We start from the raw sequence: 22,761 nt of genomic DNA, 5'->3' as shown, positions 1-22,761 counted from the left end.
TGAGCTCCTCTCCTCCAGGCTGGCAGGGCTGGGGGACCCTCCTGGGTACGGGCAGGGAGGAGGGAGCACGGAACGGGCCCCAACTTCTCTCGGAAGGAAAAGAGGGGCTGCCCCATCCCTACCCCAGAGCCTGTCAAGGGTCAGCCCGGTGCACTGGTGTGCCCCACTCTTCAGCTTGCTGGTGCCTTTGTTTTCCCGCTGCAGGAGGGGAGGAGGGTTGTACATCAGGGCCGTGGCGGTCCCTGCGCATCCCCCCCAACTCCCCCGGCCTCGCAGAGCCCTTCGAGACCCGTTTTCTGCTCCACTGCAGAGCCGAGCAGGCACGGGCTGCGCCTCCTCTCCAGCGAGGAGCCTGCTGCAAAGATCCACCCTGGGCACTTCCCGGACCCCAGGAGCTGGCAGGGGTGCTATTTTACAGTGATTTTATACGTCTTCCTTAAAATTTCTCTGTGCTGCGGGAGCAGGGACTGGAGCACCTGTATAGCAGGTCTCACCAGGATCCGAAGGCTGCGGTGAATCTGTTCCTTGCCGCAGGGGAGGCTCCGTAGCTACGACCATCAGCAGCAGGGTCAAGGATTTACTACCCTCAGGTCTCTGCGAGGCGGTGCCTAGCTCTGCCCTCCTGCATCCCCCGCATCCATCTCCGCTGTCGGGGCTGGAGCCTCTGAGAGACCATCAGCCCTCGGGGAGCACCGGGCTGCTCCCCGGTAGCCAGCAGCTGCAGGATGCGACGTGGCAGCCTCCAGCCCTTGCAGCAAACACCGTGATCCCAAAACGCTGCCGGGTCACTGCTAAAATCACGCAGGAGAGAGGCCAGAGAGCTGCACGAGCCTCCAGATAACGTACTGGACTTGATTCCTCCCCTGCCTCGCTGCTGATCAGTAAATCTGAACCATGCACTGTCGCAATTAACCTGTTACCACATTTACTGCGTTAAACGCCCCCGGCTCGCCCTGCTGCGAGGACACGTGGCTGCCGTGTACATTCTCACTAGTCCCAGCTTTTAGACCAGGGTTAGCCCTTGCTGTAAGCCGCAGCAGCGACTGCTTCCTGCTGTAATTAAGATGCTAAGTGCCAGCCGGCTCGTTATCACACACAAACTCAAAGGGGAGGGAAGGGAAATGAATGTGTAACTTATAAATGCCTTTAAGCCAGAAATTTAAAACATTAACTGCTAATTTGTATACATTATTTTTATATACTGAACGCCTGTTTAATCTAAAGCAGAACCGGTAATAAAACGACTCTTAAGGATAAAGCACTTGTCTGTGAGAAGGGGTGAAGCTTTGCATGGGGGAGCGATGCTGGGACGGAGGGATGCACGAGCTGCTGCTTGCTGCCTGACCTCCTGTGTAAGGAGCTGCTGCCAGGAGCGGTGACCATGCTCCTTTGGGCATTTTTAAGTGGAAGATGTATTTCTGACTTGCCCATGCCGGCACCTGGGGGCAGGACCAGTAGCCTCTAGGCAAGCGTGATCTAATGGGTGAAAATATGAGGAACAAGTGTCACAGGACAACAGAAGGGAAAAGCCAGGACACGCGGCTCTTCCAAGGGGCAGTCCCACTTCTGCCTACACAAGAGTCCCTACGGAGACCCCGGGCACCTGCACAGACACGTAGCCATCTCTGCTGGGCTACCTGGGCCAGGAGGCCACAGCTTCTGCCATCCCCAGCGTGGAGAAGCAGACAGCTCGGGCAGAAGCTGGGTCCAGCACAAAGCTCCAGGGCAAAGGCCCAACACAAGCTACTTTACACTGCTGCTCAGCGCGGCTGTCCTCAGAGACAAGAGGTGGTCTAGTGCTTCCCTAAACTGATCTGTATCTTTATAGGGAAGTCTAGTGACAAAACCCCCCCCCATTTTTTTTTTTTTTTTTTGCGGACACCTGATCTGATTCCTGTGTTCACAGTACAAACATAGGTATGTGACAGCAAACCCCCCTCCCCAACTTCACTTTGGGGTTTATGTTTCAGATACCTGACCTCACTCACTCACTGGCAATGCCACCACCTAAGTGGAGACAAGCAGCTCCTGCACCAGCGGTGAGCAGGAGCACTTGGCGTGGAAAGGCGTGGGCGAACCTCTAGAGCTCTGTCTGCTTACCCTGGTGCTCCAGATCCCAGACCTACCTTTCCCACTGTCAAGGGGAAGACGCATCAGCTCTCAGTACAGCGATTCGCTGTCCCCCCTCCTGCAGTGGGACAGGAGGAGGAAAAGGGACCATTTACTTGGAAATAGAGAGAAATGCCAGAATATTTGGCAAATCCTGTGCTCAGATCCATCAACGTATTCATACCCAGAAATGACTTCTCCCCGCATCCCCCTGAAACCAAGGTATATATAGCAGAGTTTATTCAAACCAGGCTCCCCTTCTTGAAAAATGCCATATTTACCACCATTGTCTTTCTCTGGGATGACGTATCAAACCACTAGCAATGAGAATGAAGACTCTTTTTTCCAGCTTTATTTTTTTCCCTGTGAAAATGCAGGTCAAAATGTTAATTTCAAGAAATCACAGTTTATAAAGTGTCATTCATTCAATACAAGCTAGTCATTCCATCGCCTTCACCCACACCAGTACTGCCCATCCCAAAGAGATTATCAGCTTCATATTGCTTTGCCAACAGTGATTTTTACAAAGACTTTCGGCAGGAGCTACACGACAAGAGCCATCTGTGTTTATCACTCCTATTGCTATTTGTCCTCCCTACCCTGAACTGGGATTCTGCCCTAAAGACTAGTTATGTTATTACACGCAGTTTCAGCCAAATCTTAATGTGGATAACGAAAAGCTTTCTTGACTTTCTCTTTTGTCAGTATTGTACAGCCAGCCTTGATCTGGAAGCTGGCCTTTTTATGCCTGTCACAGCACAAATGACCAGTCAAATTAAGAGGAAACTGTCCTGGCAGCAGGAAAGAGCTGAGGAGATCCCAGGCTGGTAGGTAGCAAAACCATGAAAACCCTGGAGATTCTCCTGAGAGGAGAACCACATTTCAGGACAGTAAGAAAGCACCAGTGGTTCGTGGTATTAGCTGAGTGTCTTTCCCATCCGGCAGGGACTGCTGACACGACAGCCCGCTTGCCTGGCCGGCTGTCACGTAAAAGATTTGTTAGGTGGAAATCTGCAGCCTCACTTTCTTACTTGAGGTGGCAGCAAAATAGGACTGAAGGTTTTGGACAAAAGAAACAGGATGGAGATACTGGCTAATGCTGGTGTGAGAGTACAGGAGAACACAGACACCTCCATCTACCCAGCAAAGACATTCTGGGTTCACAAGGGTTTACTCCTTTCACTCGTTCGTGTAGGTGGCCTGAAATTAACGTTAATGCTATAGATGAAGTGTAAAGCTCAGAAGTCCTGCAAACAGAGGGCTGCTGCATCCCGCCCTACTGCTCGGCAGAACTCGAGTCTAACACCGATGTACAAAACCGTACACCTGTACATCGAAGCATTTTGCAGACAACAGTGAAAGCCACGAGACGCAGCCTTTGGGAAGGGAACAGACCATGCTTTCGTATTGACACACCAGCGACAGCGATGTGTCATATTGACACATCACCAACAGACTCTTCTTAGAAACAACCAACAGATTTTTCGCCTCCCCCCCTCAGAGGAAGCCTAGGAAGGGTGCCAGGCGTGGGGAGATTGCTTGGTGCACTCAACACGTGCTCGGAAGCTCCTGGGAACCCTGGAGAGGCATCCTGCTCCAGAGCTTACAATTCTTACCAGTTCATGGCATCTGAAAAAAAGAAATCAAGCCAACATACCCATTCCCCCCACTCCTTCCTGGAAGACATGTGCATAATGTGTTAATTGTTTACTAAAAAGACTCTTAATGTGGCATTTCAGATATAAATAGGTGCCTATTTTGGACACACGTATTAAGTGCTTTAGAACAAAAAGTGCTGTGAAAACTATATCCATCGTGGTGACAGGTTTAATTTTTCTTCAAGAGTTCCACTTGCTTATTACATCACAACTTTAGTTTTTTGATTAGGGATGTCACTGCCAATGCCAATATCAAAACCAGCCAATATTCTGGGAGACCAAAGGGAAAAAGTATCAGCTGGTTAAGGAGCATTGGTCCTCAAAAAGGGAGGCCCAGAGTATAACTTTTCTTGAACTCCACTTGAGAAAACTGCCAATATTCCTGCCCTGTTGTGTCTCCCAGAACCAGCATGGATCTGGCAGGGCCTACCTTGCTTTTTGGGAACTGTTTCTCTATTCAGCCTGGATGTAGACAGCCCTTGCTCAGAGGCCACTGCAGTTACAGCACTCTGGAAGAGCCACAGCACACCGGCAAGTGACTGTGATTTCCAGGTGTGCAAGGACTTTGCACAGTCCTGAACAATTACACTCATAGCTTACACCTCCCTGGGGGTTTGTTCTGGGTTACAGAAGGGCTAGCAACACCTGTCCATCTGAATCTGACCCCTGCAGTTTCAGTATACTCCAAACAGTTCAGAAATCAGTAAAAAAAAGTTCAAAGCTTAAGGCATTCTGGGCCCAGCTGCCCATCCCACTCCGTTAACACGTTTTGAAATACGAGGAGCGGTACGAAGCCTCGTGCCAGTTCGTCAGTGCTAGTGAAGACAGGCTGAGCTAACACACCACGCAGAACTGGGGCACTGACCTCCAGCGGAGGGGCCGAGTGGCTGGCCGGATTGATAGCCGGGAGTGAGATTTTTATAAACGCTGCAGCAAAATTCAGACCTTGTCTGAGCTGACTGAGCCACTGCCCTTTCCCTCTCCAGAGGGAGCTGCCTGGATGGGACAGCTTGCATTGAAGTCCCAAGTCAGCAGTGGAAACAGGATGGAGGAACACAACCCCTCCACCCTGCCCACCAGGGAACACCATATCCTCCTCCTGCCCTACCTGCCAGACAGTGCTGGCAGCAACACCAGAGAGCGAGCACCAGCTCCTAAGTCAGGCAGGAGACCTGAAGATGAGAGCTGCAAGCAAAGCTCTTTCTGGGAACAAAGTTCTTTTCTGATTCAAGACAGAAGTGTCTGCGGGGAAGGGTGGGAGGTGAAACCAAGAACCCAGCTAGTTACTGCTGTCAATTTTCCCTGTGCAAAAGGCTTGAGGTAGAGATGATGCTACCAAAGCCTACAGAAACATTAAGTTTTTCCTCCAGCTAGAAGGAAGTTAGCCAGCTCCCTTCGGCACAAACAACCACAGCTGCACGGAAGATACTCAACCTCCTCCTCTGGGCAAACCCAGTAACTACTGGCCTCACCTCGGAGGCTTGAGCAACAGGAGTTCTCATCCAATCCCCTTATTCTCCTGAAAAGCACAATCGCACTCCTCTGAAAAGCAGGACTTTCCACCCACCATTCTCAAGCTCAACCTAACACTCGCACCCAAAACAAGTAATTCCCACTGTTCTGGGGAACATCTAAGCTCAGGACATGTCTTGGAACTGGATCAGAACAGACAACAGAAGTGAGGCCCGAGAGCCGTGAGCTGCTGAGTCGCTATCCTACTTCAGCACAAAACACCAGCAACTGCACTTGGTGCTCCATGGCAGGGGTGGTTGGAAGCTTTTGCAATTCCTTCTTTCAACAAGGTAAAACACCTCCAAAACAGGAACGACTTCACGGCCTGTTCTCCAGCTGACCATGCTTGACTCGCCACATCCAGCTGACGCTGCAGTCAGGGGCAAGGGTGCACTGCAGCTCAATACCAGAGTCAGGGACCTCCATGTCGTAGTGAACTGGCTGGCCTTCTTTAGTAACCAGACTGAAAGCAGGGACTGGTATCTGTGAAGCAGAACAAACAGATCTGAGTGGCTCTTCAGGGCTCTTTCAGAACATAACATCCCCCTATCAAACCCTGCAAATAGCTTCCCAACCCAAGAAGAGCTCTTGGAGAGAGACTTGTGCTCAGCAGAAACATCTCATAAGAAAGTATCTCAGAACCTGGAGTAGGCAGCGTTCACCCTGCTGCCAAATTGCCTCACCCAAGTTTTTGACCACTGCTGGTGGTTCCTGAACTGCCTATGTTTGGGCACTGTGAATTCATCTGCAAGCTAGTTATATTTTCCTTTGTGATGTCCAAGAGAACAAAGTATGCCAAAGAAAGTCAACGCCACTAAAACATTTTCTGGACTTCCGCAACCTCTTTGTTTAGCAGTGATCACCGCATTTTACACTCAGATGAGTCACAGTCCCACAAACACTCAGGAGTTTCTTTCAGGGGCTGCCAAAGACCCCCACAGGGGCTCTCTCTGGAGACTCTCACTGGAGTCTGCCAACATCTCCTCCAAACTAACAAGTTAGAAGCATCACAGCCAAACGCAGCCTGTTTCCCTTAGATGATATTACTGCTCTTGATGAAAAAGTCATATAGTGATTCTTCTTTAGGGAGAATGGAAAGAATTTATCTTTATAGTCGAGGAGAAAGATTTTTAAGCTGCAGCACAGGTACTTTCCAAGATGGAGAACCCTATGGTCCCTATGACAATCAGCAATGGCTTACGATTCAGAAGACATCTTCTGGTATCACACTCGTAACAGCAGCACTGAAGTTGTGTTGCTAAATGTGTCATTAGGGTCCTTGAATGGACTTCTGGGTCACTGGTTTTATAGCATTATAAGGCTGCATTATGGAAGAAATTGCTTCTCAGACAAAATGCTGTACTTAATTCCCAGATTTGTGTCTCACCTGGCTGCTTATCCCAGTGGCAATGTCTCCCACCTTTGTCCTGTGGAAATCCCTGATGTGTAAATTTTCTCCACTTAGCAACTGGATCTGGATTTTTACTCCTGAAATGCACATGAGAAGTCATTAACTTCTGCTGTAGGCATAATGACTTCACAGTCCAACACAGAAAAATTGACTAGCAAGGCACATACGCCAGAATAACTCATTTTTGTCATTAAGCATTTAATTTATATAGGTCTTTTGCTGAGCATAGAGGCTTGCTGAAGACAAAAATGACTCACAGAGCAGAGCTGGGTTTAGCAAGAAAGCAGATGAAGAGACATATTGATTTGCACAATGTGCCCTCAAAATTACTCTGTAAACATTTATGGTTATAAAGCGTATATTCTTGCACACAGCAAGGCATACAAAACTGAACCAGACTCTGGGCGTTCAGGAACTTCTCTGGCTTTTCTAGATTATACAGACTTGAGTGCCACCCATCTATGACTGGGGCAGACTTGGCCTCTTGACAACCCACGTGCTTTTAGGAGGGTCTGTGCTGACTCAGCAGCTGAAGGATAAGAAGAGCTCAAAGACTCCCAGACCCTCCAGATACTGAGAAAATCATACCTGACCATTTTATCCAAACTTTAGAAATTCAGACTCACCATTGAAATAGCTGGGAGTGTCTGCGTGCCGACTGCGGGTCAGCAGGTTGTTCCAACTGAAGCTCTGTCCATCTGTCTGGCTGTTCCAGGAATGAATCCCAGAGCTCATAGTGTCCCTGAAGCTATGAGAAGCCTTCATGGAGTTCTGCAGAAGTAAGCACAAATTTTTCAAAGGCTCCTAGAGAAAATGAGCTTGCATGAGATAAACATTAAAATAACCTCAGGAAGAAAAAAGTAGAAGTCTGCAGGGAACCAAGGCTGGGCCTTGAGTTATTCAACATTTACCTGTCATCTAGAAAAGGGGACAAATAGCAATGCAGCAATTTGCAGACATATTAAGTTATTCTCAATAGTCAAATGAACAATCAGCTGAAGAGTTGGGTGGAAAAAAAAAAGGGGGTTTATCGTACTGAGTGACAGCAGAATAAAGCACCAGATAAAATTCTAATGTCAATAAGTGGCAATTAACACCCAGGAAAACCAGTTAACTGTACATAAACAACTACAGACCCTACATTGCTGTACTGCTTGGAAAAGTCTATGCTATCTTAAGGTCATAGAAGGTCAATCTGACCATCAGCAGAGCGGCAAGTGCCAGTTAAAAGTCAAATTAAATGCTAGGGTTAGATATTCAGAAAAAAAAATTAAAAAAGGCAGAGTTACATCCCACACTACACACCATGCTGTGTCAACAGCTGAATTACTGTACAGAACTTTGCTCAATCCTCCTCAAAAAGCACTAGAAGGCTGAGAAGAGGAACAGAAATAGGAAACAAAGATGATCATAGTCAGAAATGACTCCTGTAGATGGCAGGCTATACAATGTTGGACTCTGTGTCTTTGAAAACAATGATTGAAGGGCTGCACTGTGGAAGGATGTCAACACAGGTTATTCAGTGTTCCTCACTGGTATTCCCTACCTTATGAACACCAGAGACAGGACAAACAAAATTAATTAAACTTAGTATTTAAGTAACTTAGACTATGTAAGTCACTAGTATGAGCAGGTTAAAAGAAGTTCATGGAGAACAGATCCGTAGGCTGGGAACAAATATCCAAGAGCAGGGTCCCTGTTCTTCTGCCCTATTCTTTTGACCTTTCCCTAAACATCCCTTTAGTGGCCATTGCCAGGAGGAAGACCCTGGGCTGCACAGCCATTTGGTCCAACTCCTACACTCATCACTGCTTCTTCAGCTCCTTTCTTCTGCATCGAGAGGGTCAAGGCCACTGAGATTTTTCCATATCCACACACTTGATGCATACTGTGAATATACAGCACAGAAGAGCAACTGGAGGAAAGAGTTCCATGCTGGATGGTAAACTACAGAACAACTACAATCCAAAATACCCCACTGTCCAAGAACAAAGATTTCTTCCCAAGGTACTCTCCAGCAAACTGGGTGTCAAAAAGCAGCAACAAATGTGAGAAGCTCCGGATGTTCACTGGTTACAACTTCCAGTTTCCCAGAGGTGGTCAGCCTGCCACCCCTCACCCCCACAATGACATCGATTTATACTCACCTTCTCACTGGCATCTGACACAAAAGGGCTGTCGATGCTGAGACATGAAAGCATTTGTTCTTGCTCTTCCAGGGAGTAAGGCTGTGAAAGGCTGTTCAAAAACAGTTCTGCAAGCAAAAGGAAAGAGAGGAAAACATTTCCAGTGATTTCTTTCATGCCTCCCTGCTCTAATCACAGTTACTGCAATTAATACCCAAAGCTTCTTCAGCTTTATCTAATGAACATTGATATTGAAGTCCACAAAACACATGACACACAATTCCTCTGCTAAGTAGAGGCTATGGCCACCACTGTGAAAACAGGGAAACTGAGCCAGAAAGGACAGATGAATTGTGCAATGACATGCAAAATGCCAGAGACAGGACTAGCACCCAGAATTTCCCAGTTCTTGCCTATTACATCACCCATCAGTCTTCACTCTAGATCCATCCACATTACACCCAGGGAAAGGTCAAACTTATGTAGTCAACTCTTGCAGTAACTTGCACTGATAAAATCCAGACCTGACACGGCCATTGAAGATCCAAAGCCATTTGAGAAGAAAGCTGGCCCTCAGCAACCCCTAAAATGCCATTCCTCAGTTCTGTGACAACAGTTATGTTTCAAGATACTTTTTTTCGTATCTTGACATTTCCAATTCATTTACAAAGACTACAAATAGGGGGTTAAAAAAATGAAAAGTTGACTTCTACTGGGGCAATGGAACTGCACTATTACTTCACTGATTTTCACACTGAGCTTACTGCTGGTTTTCGAATTCTGGATTGCTGCTGGTAATCAAATTTGTTAGCTGGTGGCTATAGGTTTTCCAATGCCCAGAATAAAACAATCGCAGACTGATTTTAACCATACTCCTTCATTTGACATCTCCCATCCAACAGGCTTATCCCTTTATTAAAAGAATTGTGTTTGAAAACCTAAAATTGCAGATGAAGGTGGAATCGCAGACAGCGTTTATTCGGTGCACATAAACACAAGTCTGAAACTGGCTGTTTTCTGAGAGGTTCTTGCACCTCTCACAGAAGTTTGCTCCAAAGTTCAGAGAGTGGAAGGAAATCCTGACCACTACCTTTGTGGCATATTTAATTAGTTAAGAACTACTAGTTTTGGTAATTTAAAGGAAGGCTGAGCAATTTGTGTAACAAGAGAGGAACTACGAACAAAATGACATCCAAGTTCAAAAGCCAGAAATAACTGTCAAGAGGCCAAAAGAAAGCAGCTGTATTTTTACCATGCTCTCAAGCAAAATGCTGAATTCCCTACATAGCACATCGCTTACCTATTTCCAGCTGCTGAAGCTCTTGTTCTGAAATGGTTGTTGCTTTCTCCACGTGGCTGCAGCTCTTCAGGGGGAGAGGAGTGGAGGAGAGAGGTGGAGGATCCCAGGCCTCAGATAACTCCTTGTGCACATTCCAAGGCATTCCCTCAACCTCCTCTGTTTGCTCCAGAGATGGTGGTGGTGGTGGTAGCACTGGGCTCGCACAAGAAACTTTGACTGCCAATTTTGGGTCAGAATCAGTCTCAGAAACTGGGCTTGCTGCAGGGGACAGGAATGTCTGTGGCTTGTTTTCTTTGTTCGAAGATAAATGTCTAGGCTCCCTGTATTCGCCTTTCCAGGGGCTTGTCACACCTCCCACTACAAAAACAAAAAGCGTACAAATATTATCAAATAAAGAAAAAAAAGAGGTAAAAGTTTTCCTTCACAGTAAGTTTCTGAACTGTATCTTGCTGTAAAATGCCCAGCTTCTTCAAAAGACAAAACCAGATCACCTCTACAAATTCTTGCTGTATTACAGAATCTTTCAGTAGGATTAAGTTGACATAAATTATGGATAGTCTTAGCGGCAAGACTGGACCACAAGTATGAGTTACAGGTCAGGATGCAGTAAGCCTCTGCTTTCAGTTTTGCTGCATACTAGGCTCTAGCTCACTAGGTGCAGTTGATATTTCAGCTGAATATGAGCCCAGCCAGAGCACACATGTTAATAAACCCACATAAAGCACAACACTGTCTACTTCAAGCAGAGAAGGAAGAAAGAGCATGTGACAGCACACAGGAAATTTTAATTTATTTGGGTGAGAAACACCCAGCTGCAGGCAAAAGCTATCAACCCAAAAATATACATCAATGCTGAAGCCTGTGCAAACAACACACTGAACAGGAAAACTTACTGATATTTCCCATAGAACTACTCTTACATAACTAGCAACTGGCCACTTCACCAGTGTGGATAAGAAGCTTTAGATACAGGACATTCTACCTTCTTCAAGTGCGACACTGGTCTTAGTTTTCAGTTCAGATGCAGATGCTCTCTGAACAGGCTCTTTCTCCAGACCCATTTTAATAATCTCAGCAGTGAGAGGGTTGCAGGAAGGTGGAATTTCCCTCAGAGGAGGTGGCTCTTTAGCTATCTGTATAACAAACAGGAAGTGAAAGAGGTTAGACCAGAGAGGCTTCATTTGATTTCAGAAAGATTCTTCCCACCCTGAGCGCATTTCCAGCTGAAATTATGCCATTAAATGAGAGACCTGATCAGTAATTTTATTACAGCTGAATGGCTAAAAAGTCACACCTAAGTCATGAGCAGGATAGGAACGAAACAGCCCCAGTGTGTGTAATACACAGCAGTCAGAAGCATAAGCAATGACCAGCTTCCAAAGCAAGACTGGCATCATCTTAGATGCCTAGCTGGCTCTCAGCCAGCCTTCCTGAAATAACTGCTCTCCAGCTAGGTATAATGAGATTTTGCAGGCTTATGTACCTTTTACTGGAGATATGTTGGGTCACTTACCTTTAGACAGAGCGGGTGATTGTAATACTGCGTCCAAGGGTGGCACCCATTAAGCATGTGCAGCATCATACAGCAGCTGCTCCAGACATCCACTTTGGAGTCACAACGCTTTCCCATGACCACCTCCGGAGCCATATGAGTCTCCGTGCCAGGCACATAGTTCCCTAAAACCATTGAAATGAAAACTCACCGCATGTAAGCTAGAGAATTGTTCCAATGCAACTGCTGGGAAGCCTAGGACAGCTTGTTTTTCAGCTAAGGTGAGAAACAAGTCACCTTAACCCAAGAAGCAGCACTGCGTGCTCTTATAAGCTGCTCAAAGGCTACATCTCCATATCAATCTCATCCTTTATACATAGCATAGGTATGCTCCCCTTCCCAGCAAATCTGGGGGGCAAAACATGACCCTCCATTGGTGAGCTCAGCAGTATAAAACATACCCTTCTCTTTCAACAGCTGCATTAAGAAGCACTGTAAAGTTTAATTGCCCAAAAGTCAGTGAGGAATTTTTCTTTGGTGGAGGTCAGGATTCTTCCCTGAATAGTTTAGTGAGGTTACATGACAAGTCAGATTTTATGTGATTTCTTGCAGGGACAAAACACTGGATGTAGTATGCTAACATAATCTTACAAAAAATACAACAGCTTTCTAGACTGGGAGATAAGGACCACCTTCCAACCTTAAGTTCATTTCAGCCGTCAGTGGGATACATCACAGTAATATCAATAAATGTGACACCATGAACAACGTTAAGTCTGGAAAATACAGTTGCTTGCAAATTAGCCATGCATGAATGTTCAAAAAGAAAGAATGAGTCAGTAGGGCAATTCTTTCGAAAGACAGCAGAAAATCCTTACCTGTGACCAAGCACTTTCCCAGGCCATCTGGATGAAGGTGAGCAGAGTGACCAAAATCACACAGAAGAGCCCTGCTTCCATCATCAGACAAGAGCACATTTTCCGCTGGCAATGAGAAGTTTTTCATTAGTCAGTCTCCTTTGTATTATGGTCACTGAGATGGAAAAAAGTCAAAAGCCCACAGAACTACAGGTTTTTGAGCCCAAACTAAGGTCTATTACTCCTACGGAGTGTCACTGGCTTAAGCAAGTATACAACTATAATTATCTCTGCTTATAAGCTACCAGTTACCAGCCCTGGAGATTCCTCTACCCCAGTGGTGAGGCAGCCTGGGCAAACAGCCTGTCAGACCCACCGGATGACAGAAAGAAAGAGGTGACAAATATGATATGCCCAGCTGCTCAGAACCAAGTTAAGCTCTAGTCTTAAATGTAGAGCTGAAAATCTAGTAAATAACCTTTTGCCACTCAGTAACTTAATCTCCAAGCAGTTTGCCTCTTGGAAGAAAAAGGAAAGAACAAGGTACCTTAAATACCATCCTACCTTTTACATCTCCATGGAGAATGTTTTGAGCATGAAGATACTCCAAGCCCTCTAATGCCTGGCCCAAATAACTGAGGGCTCTGTCCTCTGGCAGGCAGCCACTCTGTTTAATTAGCTGACCTAGTGAGCCACCTAGAAAGGAATCCAAAGAGTCCATGTTAGCTTATCTTTAAATTCTTCCCAGCATCATCAGCATTTCTCCTTTCTGATGCAGAAATGAGAACTGCCAGGTCTGACAGCCCTTGCCTTGCACACATAGGTCTGTTCCTTTTATTTATTCCCAGAATTCTTACTGCCCACAGAAACGGGCCTCTTTCATGAAGCCTTTTGAAGTGCCAGTTAAACGGTGTTGCCACGTATCAAAATCAGCTACTCTGTGATCATATCAGACACTCATAGGTGCTACTGATCACCAGCTTGATTCTTCACAGACTGTGGTTTCCATGGTCCTGGCTGGAAAAAGGAGCATCAAGCAATGGAAGCATCTAGGTTTGCTGATATGGTATCCCCTGTTCCAGTACAATGTGCTCTACATGGTGCCATGCAAATAAACATGAAAGCATGAAACAGCTCCAGCTATATGTTTTAAGTGAGAATCTGCAGCTGCTGTGCAAGGGATAGCATCTTAAACTGGAGCGAGGTAGGACTGGAAACGATTCCCCCCAAGAAAGACCATTGCTACACACCAGCAGGGGTTACACATGCCTATCCCAATCCACTCAGGAATTAACACTAGGAACACTCTGGATACACCAAAGAATTAAAAGATTTAAAATTGGGACAAGGGGAAGAGAAGATCAGTGTCCACTGCATTCAATAGTTATAATGGTGCTTCCATTGTGATTGTTGCTTTCTCACCCTCCATCAGCTTCATGAAGATGGTCACCCAAGGCCCTTCCTTCACAGCTCCGTACAAGGGGACAACCTTAGGACTTGTTATTGCAGCACATGTCGTTAACTCCTCTGCACGGAAGTGTTCAACTTGTACCTAGAGAAACAAAGAATCACAGAATCATTACGGTTGGAAAGGACCTTCGAGATCATCAAGTCCAACCGTTAACCCAACACCACCATGCCCACTGAACCACGTCCCCAAGTGCCACGTGCACACATTTTTTTGAACACTTCCAGAGATGGTGACTCCACCACCTCCCTGGGCAGCCTGGGCCAATGCCTGACAACTCTCTCTGTAAAGCCACTTTTCCGAAACTACAATCTGAGCCTCCCCTGGCACAACTTGAGGCCGTTTCCTCTCATCCTATCGCTGGTTACTGGGGAGAAGAGACCAACCCCCACCTCACCACAACCCCCTTTCAGGCAGTTGCAGAGAGCGATGAGGGCTCCCCTCAGCCTCCTCTTCTCCAGACTGAACCCCCCCAGTTCCCTCAGCCGCTCCTCATCAGACTTGTGCTCCAGACCCCTCCCCAGCTCCGTTGCCCTTCTCTGGACACGCTCCAGCACCTCAACGTCCTGCTTGCAGTGAGGGGCCCAACACTGAACACAGGATTCGAGGGGCGGCCTCACCAGTGCCGAGTCCAGGGGCACGATCCCTGCCCGGCTCCTGCTGGCCACACCCGTGCTGATACAGGCCAGGACACTGTTGGCCTTCTTGGCCACCTGGGCACACACTGGCTCATGTTCAGCCGGCTGGCGACCAGCCCCTCCAGGTCCTTTTCTGCCCGGCAGCTCTCCAGCCACTCTTGCCCAAGCCAAGAAGCACTGAACAAATTTTGTGATGAATCCTGACAGAATCATCTCTCCCTGATGCTTGGGTCAGAGTGTCCCGCACTGTTTAACAGCAGAGGCACAAGGATAACCTTCGTTAACAGAAATCAGTGGGTACAGCAATAAGTGGAAACACAGAACGATTCTGAACAAGGATGATCAAAGTCCCTAAATCCTCAGTGTCTGAGTAAAGTTAAGATTTGTCAAAAAAGATGCCAGGCTGCAATATCTCCGTCTTATAGCTGAGTACTGGTAATCTTCAGGAGGAAGGTAATTTAAAAAGATCATACTGACAACTTAAGCATTCTGCTTTCATGAAATCTAAGGATAGTGCAGTACTTGCCAAAAATAAAACTCCCCCAAGAGTTTTAACAGGAGGGAATATGAAATATGGCCACAAACAGTGATTGTTATTATCACCTTTTTAGGTGGTACTGAGCCTGCACAGAAAAATGGTTAAAGAAAAACTCTTTTCACTAAATTCGGCCAAACAAAATAAACCAAGAATTTGCTAAAGACCAGAAGGAAAACATGAGTCATTAAGTTTCTGGTGGGAAAAGGATGTATCATGTTTCTTCACTGTCAGCAATCCAGCTATAGCTAGGTTTCTTTAATCTCAAGAATTTGGAGAGCAGGTGCTTACAACACTGAGTATGGGGAAAGAAGGTCAGGTTGTCAGGCAGAGAGCAGTAATTCCAGACAGTTACTGATGTAAAATGAAATCATCGTAGTTAAGTGTTCAACTTGCATGTTAGAACTCACTAGTTTAAGAGTTTGGTCTGAGCAGATGTATTTCTGATCTCCAGAAGTAACCTTTGAAATGCTCCAGTAATTAGGGGAAAAAACCACAAAGACATTTTGAAAGACTTCAGCTTCTACTCTCATGTCTTTCTTTTCAGCAGTATCGCTCCTCCTTCCTGAAAATATACCCCACTACTAACAGCTATTTCTCCTAAGACTGTGTATTGGCAAATTGGATAACAAATTTAAGTAGTTACATGCTGTCAGAAAACAAGATGGTCATCTTGCCACAAAATTCCACATCCAAAATGTGAGGATGCAGAATAGGAAATAATTTTCTACATGCTTTAACTATGTTTGCCTCTATATAGCTGACAAATGAAATGGTTAAAAAAACTGGACAAGCTGGCTTAGTCTTGCTACTTGCATCTTTCCACAGGCAATGCATCAAGTTGAGACCAATGTAAACAAGAAAAAGCAAACATTTTAAATTGAAAAATGCAAGTTCCAATTCTTTTTGCATATAATATTTTTGTACTCAAGACAAACACTTCCCACACACTTGTTGAAGTGTTCTGTTGGAGTAACATGAGAAACATCAGTTCACAGAGGTGATGAAACTATTCAAGTGTTAAGTTCAAACAAAATAGTTTACATTCTCATCATCTACTGGCATCACTCTGCCTTCACCTCTGAGGGAGGGCCCCCCATGGTTGCCTACAGATCAATATCCTGATTCAAGTTATATTTCACACACTTCATACATCGTATGACAATGGCATATCTTGGTGTACAATAGATAATTATGCCAACTTCTGGAAAAATACACATCCTTTGCTGCATCTGTAACAGAATCACCTCATTACAATGTGCCAGTTTGGCATATGACACTCACTGAACAGATGAAAGCTCTCCCTGTTTTAAGTGCCTACCAACTGCCTTATTTTTTCCTACTTTATTCCTTTGTCAAGAGAGAAACGCCTGCCATGTCACCATTTACACTAGATGTGTTTTAAGATGAGGTTAGACAAGCAGACAACTCGCACAGCCGTTTCTCCCCCGCAGTCACTCGGAACACACACTCTTTCTGCAATCTCTACTCTCTTGGCCTGTCTCAGCACAAAACCCAAGACCCCTTGTAGCACACTTTGAAGGCTAAATTAACCTATTTCTGGCTGCTAAGCTTGACCCCTCCCGTGCACACACAGGTGCTCCATCTGCTTCTTCTCTCCATGCCATCACCTTGAAGTTTTTCCTTGGACATAACCACAGCAGCACTTCTCTATGACTGTACAATAATGTGCCTACAGTCCATGGCAGCTGGAAGGAGAAGACTTTTTCTCCATACGCCTTCTTGTGCCAGGAACGCCCCCCCTTCTCACACATAATTACCTTTTTGGCAGCGCACTGAAATCCTGTCTGTTTGTCCTCTATTTTGTATACTTCTCCAAAAGAGCCAATGCCCAAAGAACCATGACACTTGGTCCAATGAACCTCTTCTCGGTACTCATAATCCACTGGCTTTAGTTTCTGGAAGTTAAAATCAGAAAACAAGATGAAGCAAGGAAAGAAACACTTAACTGTTGAGCTCTACAGACAGAAACCAACATTTTCAGAAAAAGCACAATGATAGATACTGCCACACCTCTCTAAAAATCCCTGTACAGAATTACTTCTGCCACAGGCTTGAGATGAAGTGATATGGGAGGACCTACTTGATTTCTGTGGGCTCCATTTGATCTAAATGAGTACAACCCATTGTTGCAAAGAGAGTATTTGGATAGCTTTGGAGCTCCAAACTATTCACTTCACATGCAGGACCGAACCGCAAAGCTAAATCCTCCAAAAAAACCCCAAGATTCACACGACTAACTGTAGACATCTATGTGTGAGCTAAACCTTTTTTATAGTCCATAGACTGAGACTGTGCCTTAGGTCTCACTGTAAACATATTCAGGCAGGTAAGTGACACCCTAAACTCCACCGACCATACTGACAGGGTCACACTGATTCCAGAGAAGAGTCCTCTAAGGGGAGTTTAAGGTGGCAAGAGAGAACTGAATTCAGAAGAAATGAATCATGCCTCTGAGATTTACATGCATTTGGTACGCCCAAGTCCTGTGTTTGGCAAGCCAGTGGGCAAGTTGCTGGCTTCCTACCAGAGGCAGCAGACATGCTTTTTGCACCTTCATGATCTACATGTCCCTGATTTCTGTCTGTGTCACAGTCCAGGTCATGTACAGCAAATAAAATATTGCAGCCTGTTCACCTGAATGGACTGGGTTCTTTCAGAGAGAAACAGAGAAGACAGGTTTGAAGGCTGACTAAGCACAGAAACACTTCTAATAGACAAGCATGCATACTTTGTGAATGAGTGAACAAATTAGAGTCACCGATCTAAGACAGGTCTTTATACCCTTCAAAAAACAAAACAGCATCTTTAACTGACAGTCTTCAACCACAACAAGAACCATCCAGAAAATGCAGTCTTGTTACAGAAGCTAGCCCGTGGATGCAGATTATCTCTCTTCTGAAGCCCAGAAGAATCTCTGCCTTCCATGATACTAGTGTGTAAGGTCAGAAGATCACCTCATTAAGCAGCACGCCTTCATTTTCATCTGCTTCATGAAACTGTTCCTTTGGGTCCAGACCGCCTCCTCTCCATGTCTTGGCTAGGCTGGCTAAATTTTGTGGTTCACCGAGACTCACGCTCCCCTTCAAGGCGTCTACCAAGTATTCTTCTACAGAAATCTTGTCCGAACAGATTTTCATGGACTGGTTAACGCATTTGGGGAAACTATATTCTAAGTTTAGACCAGATAAGCGATGCTCACTGTCTTGATAGTTGAGATCACCATGGAAGTACGTCTCCAGAGCATTACGTTTCATGGCATGGAGAGGACTGTCTAGATGTGGGAAATGAGTGGGTATTATATTGTAGGGAAAAGGATGGAGAGTTTCAGGCTGTGGAACACTGTCCCTCTGATAGTGCCGTTTCCAAACATGATTAAGGCATTGAATAGGGCTTATCAACTTGTGCAGTTCTGTTTTGTACTGGCTCCTTGGTGAATGGAGTTTGCCCGTGGACAAAACTTTCTCGGGTTTCTCGAATGGCAACGGATCGTGGACCAAGTCCTTGTTAAGTTCTGAAACCCAAAAATTGTTTCTGTAAAGAGTATTTTGGTGTGCTTCATCCTCCTGGAAAATAAAACAAACCAAACAGCTGAGCAGGAACCTCAACGTAGCCACCCAAAATTCAACCAAGAATTGTCAGGAGTTTGCAAAGGTCCCAACAGTACAAAAGGAAGGTTTAAGGATTCTCACCTGAACAGGAATTGGGGTGCAGCTCTCTTGTTCTGGAGTTCTGGGACCTCGCCTGCTAGCAGCCACTGTTTGCACTTTCAGCTTGGATCTTCTCTTATGACGTTTCTTTTTCGTCTTACCACGATGCCTCCCTCTCCAACAGGTAGACGACATCTTCCCCTCCGTTGCATGGGCCACATTGTTAGGGATTTGATCGAGACTGTCTGACCGGCTATTGGAAACCAAAATGCATGAAGTCTCTTAGATCTGACGGTGAAAGCACACCTCCAGTTAACAATTATGACCAATGTAACAAGAATGAGAATTAGCAATTCTGCCTTCTGAGATTTAAAGAATAGAGAATGATAACAAAAATTCTTGCCTTCTAATATGGAGCATTTGTAACTTCAATATCAAGGCAGAGTAATGTATCTGGCATTGTGGGAAAGAAATGTGTGGGGTGTGTGGAGGAAGCAAAGCATTAAGTCTCCCAGTATTTGCAAATTCTGCAAGGAACAGCAAGACTAGACGGCAAAGTAGAGGGAAAAGCATTGAATGCCTCCAGGTTACTTTGAGACAGTTTGTGTCTATGATTTATAGTGAACACAGAGATTATGTATAAATGAATCTATTTAATAAAAGTGCTTATAATATAAGCATCTGCTCTATGTGAAAGAAAAATAGGGCTTTGCACCGAAGAAGAGGGATGACTAATTGCAATCAAATAAAATAGTTTCAAAAAGCCAAAATGTTCTGGCATGTAAAGCTCAATACTACAATATGATTTCTAGGAGTGCATATATATACAAAACAGCACAGGCCAGCACACCAGCGGGGGGCCTCTACAAACAGATACAACTCTCAAGAAGAATATTCACCTGCAGTTATTCAATACCAACCATAGTAGTTAGATTTTTTTAATCAAGTTGTAAGAGAAAACAGGATATTTGATCTTCAAATGAAGAAGTCATAATTGTTCTGTTGATCCATGCAGTATATCACCTGCCTTTACTGAACAGCAATGAAGTTCACAGCCAGCACTGCGGTCTCCATCTTTTCCTGCTGTTTCAGTGCACCATGCAGTGCTAAAAGATCCAATAAATAGAGTTCTAGGCAATGGCACTACCACATTGCCTTGAACCTGAACGTATAGCTGGCATACATTCCACATAAAAGCGCTAAGAAATGGTTCACTCTGCACTTCTTTGGTTGGTTCACGGCACAACGTCATAAAATCACTGGGCAATGTTAAACCATATACCTCACAAGGCCAGATTCAGTGTCTGAAAGCCACCAGAAAACAGGCAGCACCTAATTCTATATCCCAGTCACCCACTTCAGAGAGCATTGGAGCTGCTTAATAAGGCTCTAGTACATGCCCCAATAAGGCATATATTCCTCAGGAAGAAAAAGTGGCTGACTCCCAGATGACTTCAGAAAAGCAAGACCCAGGCCTCTATTTTTCCATCGCAACTTGTTACTCCCCCCTTTACCATTTTCAGCTTCTCTTCACAAGTCTATTTCTGTTGCTGATGCTGTCATTAAGTAAAGGTTCTCCTCTCATCCCCTTTTATCCTCCCCAGAAACAAAGCAGTTCCTTTTTCTCAGAAGTATTTCTAGCAGCAGCCTAAGTTTCCCACAACTTTTCAAAGGGGATGGTGTAACATGGTTTCAAAAGCATCAGGACAGTTCAGTTAAAAAAGAGTGAAAACTGTCTCTTGGATCCTTCTACTTCAAGCCCAGGAACCTCAAAAAATGACTCAGTCATTTCAAAACAAGTTTGACAGCCCAGAAATAAAGGGAGAAGACAACCAGCAGGCATTGACAATAAGACAATGCAGGGTGTTTTGAGTGGTTTGTGCTTAAACTTCTATTTTCTTCTCACACAAAAAGGTTTTGAGGAAGCTATTTGGTGAAAGACACACTATTCCTGAACCTCGGACAGAAAAGCTAATTGAAGGAGGAGTACTTTTGGAAAAACTATTGTAAGCACACAGAGCCAGGGTGATTTGGACCACATTGGCACACACAACAGTGAAGTGGGTATTCATGTTGAGGGGTCTCTCACCTGTAACGCTTACTATGAGCAATAAAGGATCTCTCTGATAAAGTGGGGCTGAACTCCTGGCTGTTTTCACCTGTGTGAAAGAAAACATGATCATCACGTGTCTTCAACATCAGGCAAAGTCTCTCCTCGTAACAACCAGACTAAGAAACAAGTCTACCAATTTGATAGACCAAGCAGCGATCCAGACAAATCACCACGTGGTCGTGCCACATCACCCACACTACGGTCTTCCTCCCCCAGCATTAGATCGCTTCCCAGCACTGCGATCTCCTGATCCCCCAGCTCTTTCCTGCCTGACAGCTTTATTTTGTTTTCCTTCTTTTCTCCCCCCTCTCTTAAAACACCTTTCAGAAGTCAGCCAAAAACAGATGACCCAGCAGAACACAGGTTTTATAGTCCAAGCAGCCCGGAGCAATGGCCACATGCTGTTCTTTCTGCTTTATTCAGTGGATGCTGCCACATTATTAGGAGATTTCATGAGCTTCCTAAATAGAGACTGGGATAATGTCACCAACTCCACCCCACTTGGGATTACAAATAGATTTCAGCTCAGCTCTCCAGGAGTGCAAAGTGAGTGAAATCTCATACCGCATTACACATTCCTTTTTCTCAATGAAGAGTAGACCGCCCTGCTACTTACATTCTGCTTGGGCAATAATAGAAATTGATGCACAGCCTCCTTCTGTTTCTTCTTTTGCTGTTCCTTTGGTGATTACATCATTCAGGATTTTCCACTGACTGTGAAAGATGACCTTCTTTGAATCTTCTACTTTGCAAACACTGCTCTGCTTTTCACTAACTGTCTTGTTCAGCCCCTTGGTAGCTGTGAGCTCCTTCTTGTGCTTGACGGCTGGATCAGGAGCTCCTTGGCATGTAATTCCCATCACTGCCATTTCACAGGTTCACAGAGTCACTGAGTAAGAATAAAAAACCGAAGCAAAATGTCAAAATACTTAACTTCACAGGCAGAAGCAGCTTCAAGTTCATGAGAAACAAGAGGCTGCTGAAGGTATCAGATTACTAAATAATTTAAACCAAATCAAGGTCCTAGCCAACCTCTGAGCATGGAGCTGGAAAAGAACCCAAGACCACCAGCTCTCCATCCCTGACTTGTAGCACTGAAGATCTGAATAATCAACTGTATTCTCAGTACTAAAAATATGAGACCACACAGGTTTCAAAGTGAAATTTATTTCTTGGTATAGTCCCTTAGCTTAAATACAAACAGTGAAACCATATAGAAGAGGGTACTCTTGTATCACTAAACAGGAAGAATATTAACCCCAAAAAAAGGGAAAAAAAAAAGAGAAGACATGAAAGATTTTCTCCCAGAGTGCACACAGGAGAAATGACATTGTGCTCTCACACCATATAAAATGGACATAAACTCCTGCTAATTCCTTTCTTTCTTGTACTGAGTCACCCTCAAATCCATTTCTCATTCTCCTTCCAATGAAACAAGGCTAGGCATCAGCCTGCCCATACGTAACTCCTCCCTTGCTCCCCTTCCTTCCCTTTAATCGCCAATAACTTTTGAAATCCTTGGTCAAGCCTGACAAAAGTAGAGCTCTTACGGCGTATCGGATTAATGCAAGTTGGTGTTGGATGGAGGACAGCGACGGTGCTGGACAAGACGATCCCCTCCGCTTGGCAGCAGCTGGCGAGTCAATCAGCATGTGCTGCTAGCTGACCAGTTAGCGTAAAGGTAGCTCCAAACAAGTCCCAGCAGATGCCAAATCTTGGCCAATTGGCAGAGCAGAGGAAGGTGGAAGGGAGCCAGGGGTGGAAAGGGAGAAGCACAACGAAGCATGGAAGCAAGGCACTGCGGGACAGGGCAGGGGTATATTGTGGGGTGGAAATCAGGAACGTGGAGAGTGAAGAGCTCCCTACAACCA

General features: G+C 45.3%; 1 protein-coding gene across 1 annotated transcript; it reads right to left on the bottom strand.

Moving 5' to 3' along the window:
• Positions 1–5,597: 5,597 nt before the first annotated feature.
• MAP3K14 (mitogen-activated protein kinase kinase kinase 14) lies at positions 5,598–21,768 on the bottom strand. Its single transcript, XM_010290412.1, has 15 exons — positions 21,507–21,768; positions 20,867–20,936; positions 18,820–19,030; positions 18,085–18,693; positions 16,888–17,025; positions 13,888–14,017; positions 13,030–13,161; positions 12,487–12,591; positions 11,630–11,793; positions 11,099–11,249; positions 10,117–10,473; positions 8,838–8,944; positions 7,317–7,461; positions 6,667–6,767; positions 5,598–5,762 (listed from the first exon to the last, which is right to left on the bottom strand). The coding sequence occupies exons 1-15, from the start codon at positions 21,757–21,759 to the stop codon at positions 5,598–5,600; spliced, it is 2,838 nt and encodes a 945-aa protein (XP_010288714.1). The 5' UTR covers positions 21,760–21,768.
• Between the last annotated feature and the right edge of the window lie 993 nt (positions 21,769–22,761).

The sequence above is a fragment of the Phaethon lepturus genome, unplaced genomic scaffold, assembly GCF_000687285.1.
Source record: "Phaethon lepturus isolate BGI_N335 unplaced genomic scaffold, ASM68728v1 scaffold16787, whole genome shotgun sequence".
NCBI lineage: Eukaryota > Metazoa > Chordata > Aves > Phaethontiformes > Phaethontidae > Phaethon > Phaethon lepturus.
This window is presented reverse-complemented; position numbering and strand designations above follow the sequence as displayed.

Bases quoted from the DNA above. Each gene is read 5' to 3' on its own strand.
- MAP3K14 (XM_010290412.1), bottom strand. From the start codon at position 21,759: ATGGCAGTGATGGGAATTACATGCCAAGGAGCTCCTGATCCAGCCGTC. The intron at 18,694-18,819 runs GTGAGAATCCTT...TTTATTTTCCAG, and splicing joins GCACCCCAATTCCTGTTCAG to GAGGATGAAGCACACCAAAA. The intron at 5,763-6,666 runs GTGAGACACAAA...TCTGCTTCACAG, and splicing joins CCACTGGGATAAGCAGCCAG to ATACCAGTCCCTGCTTTCAG.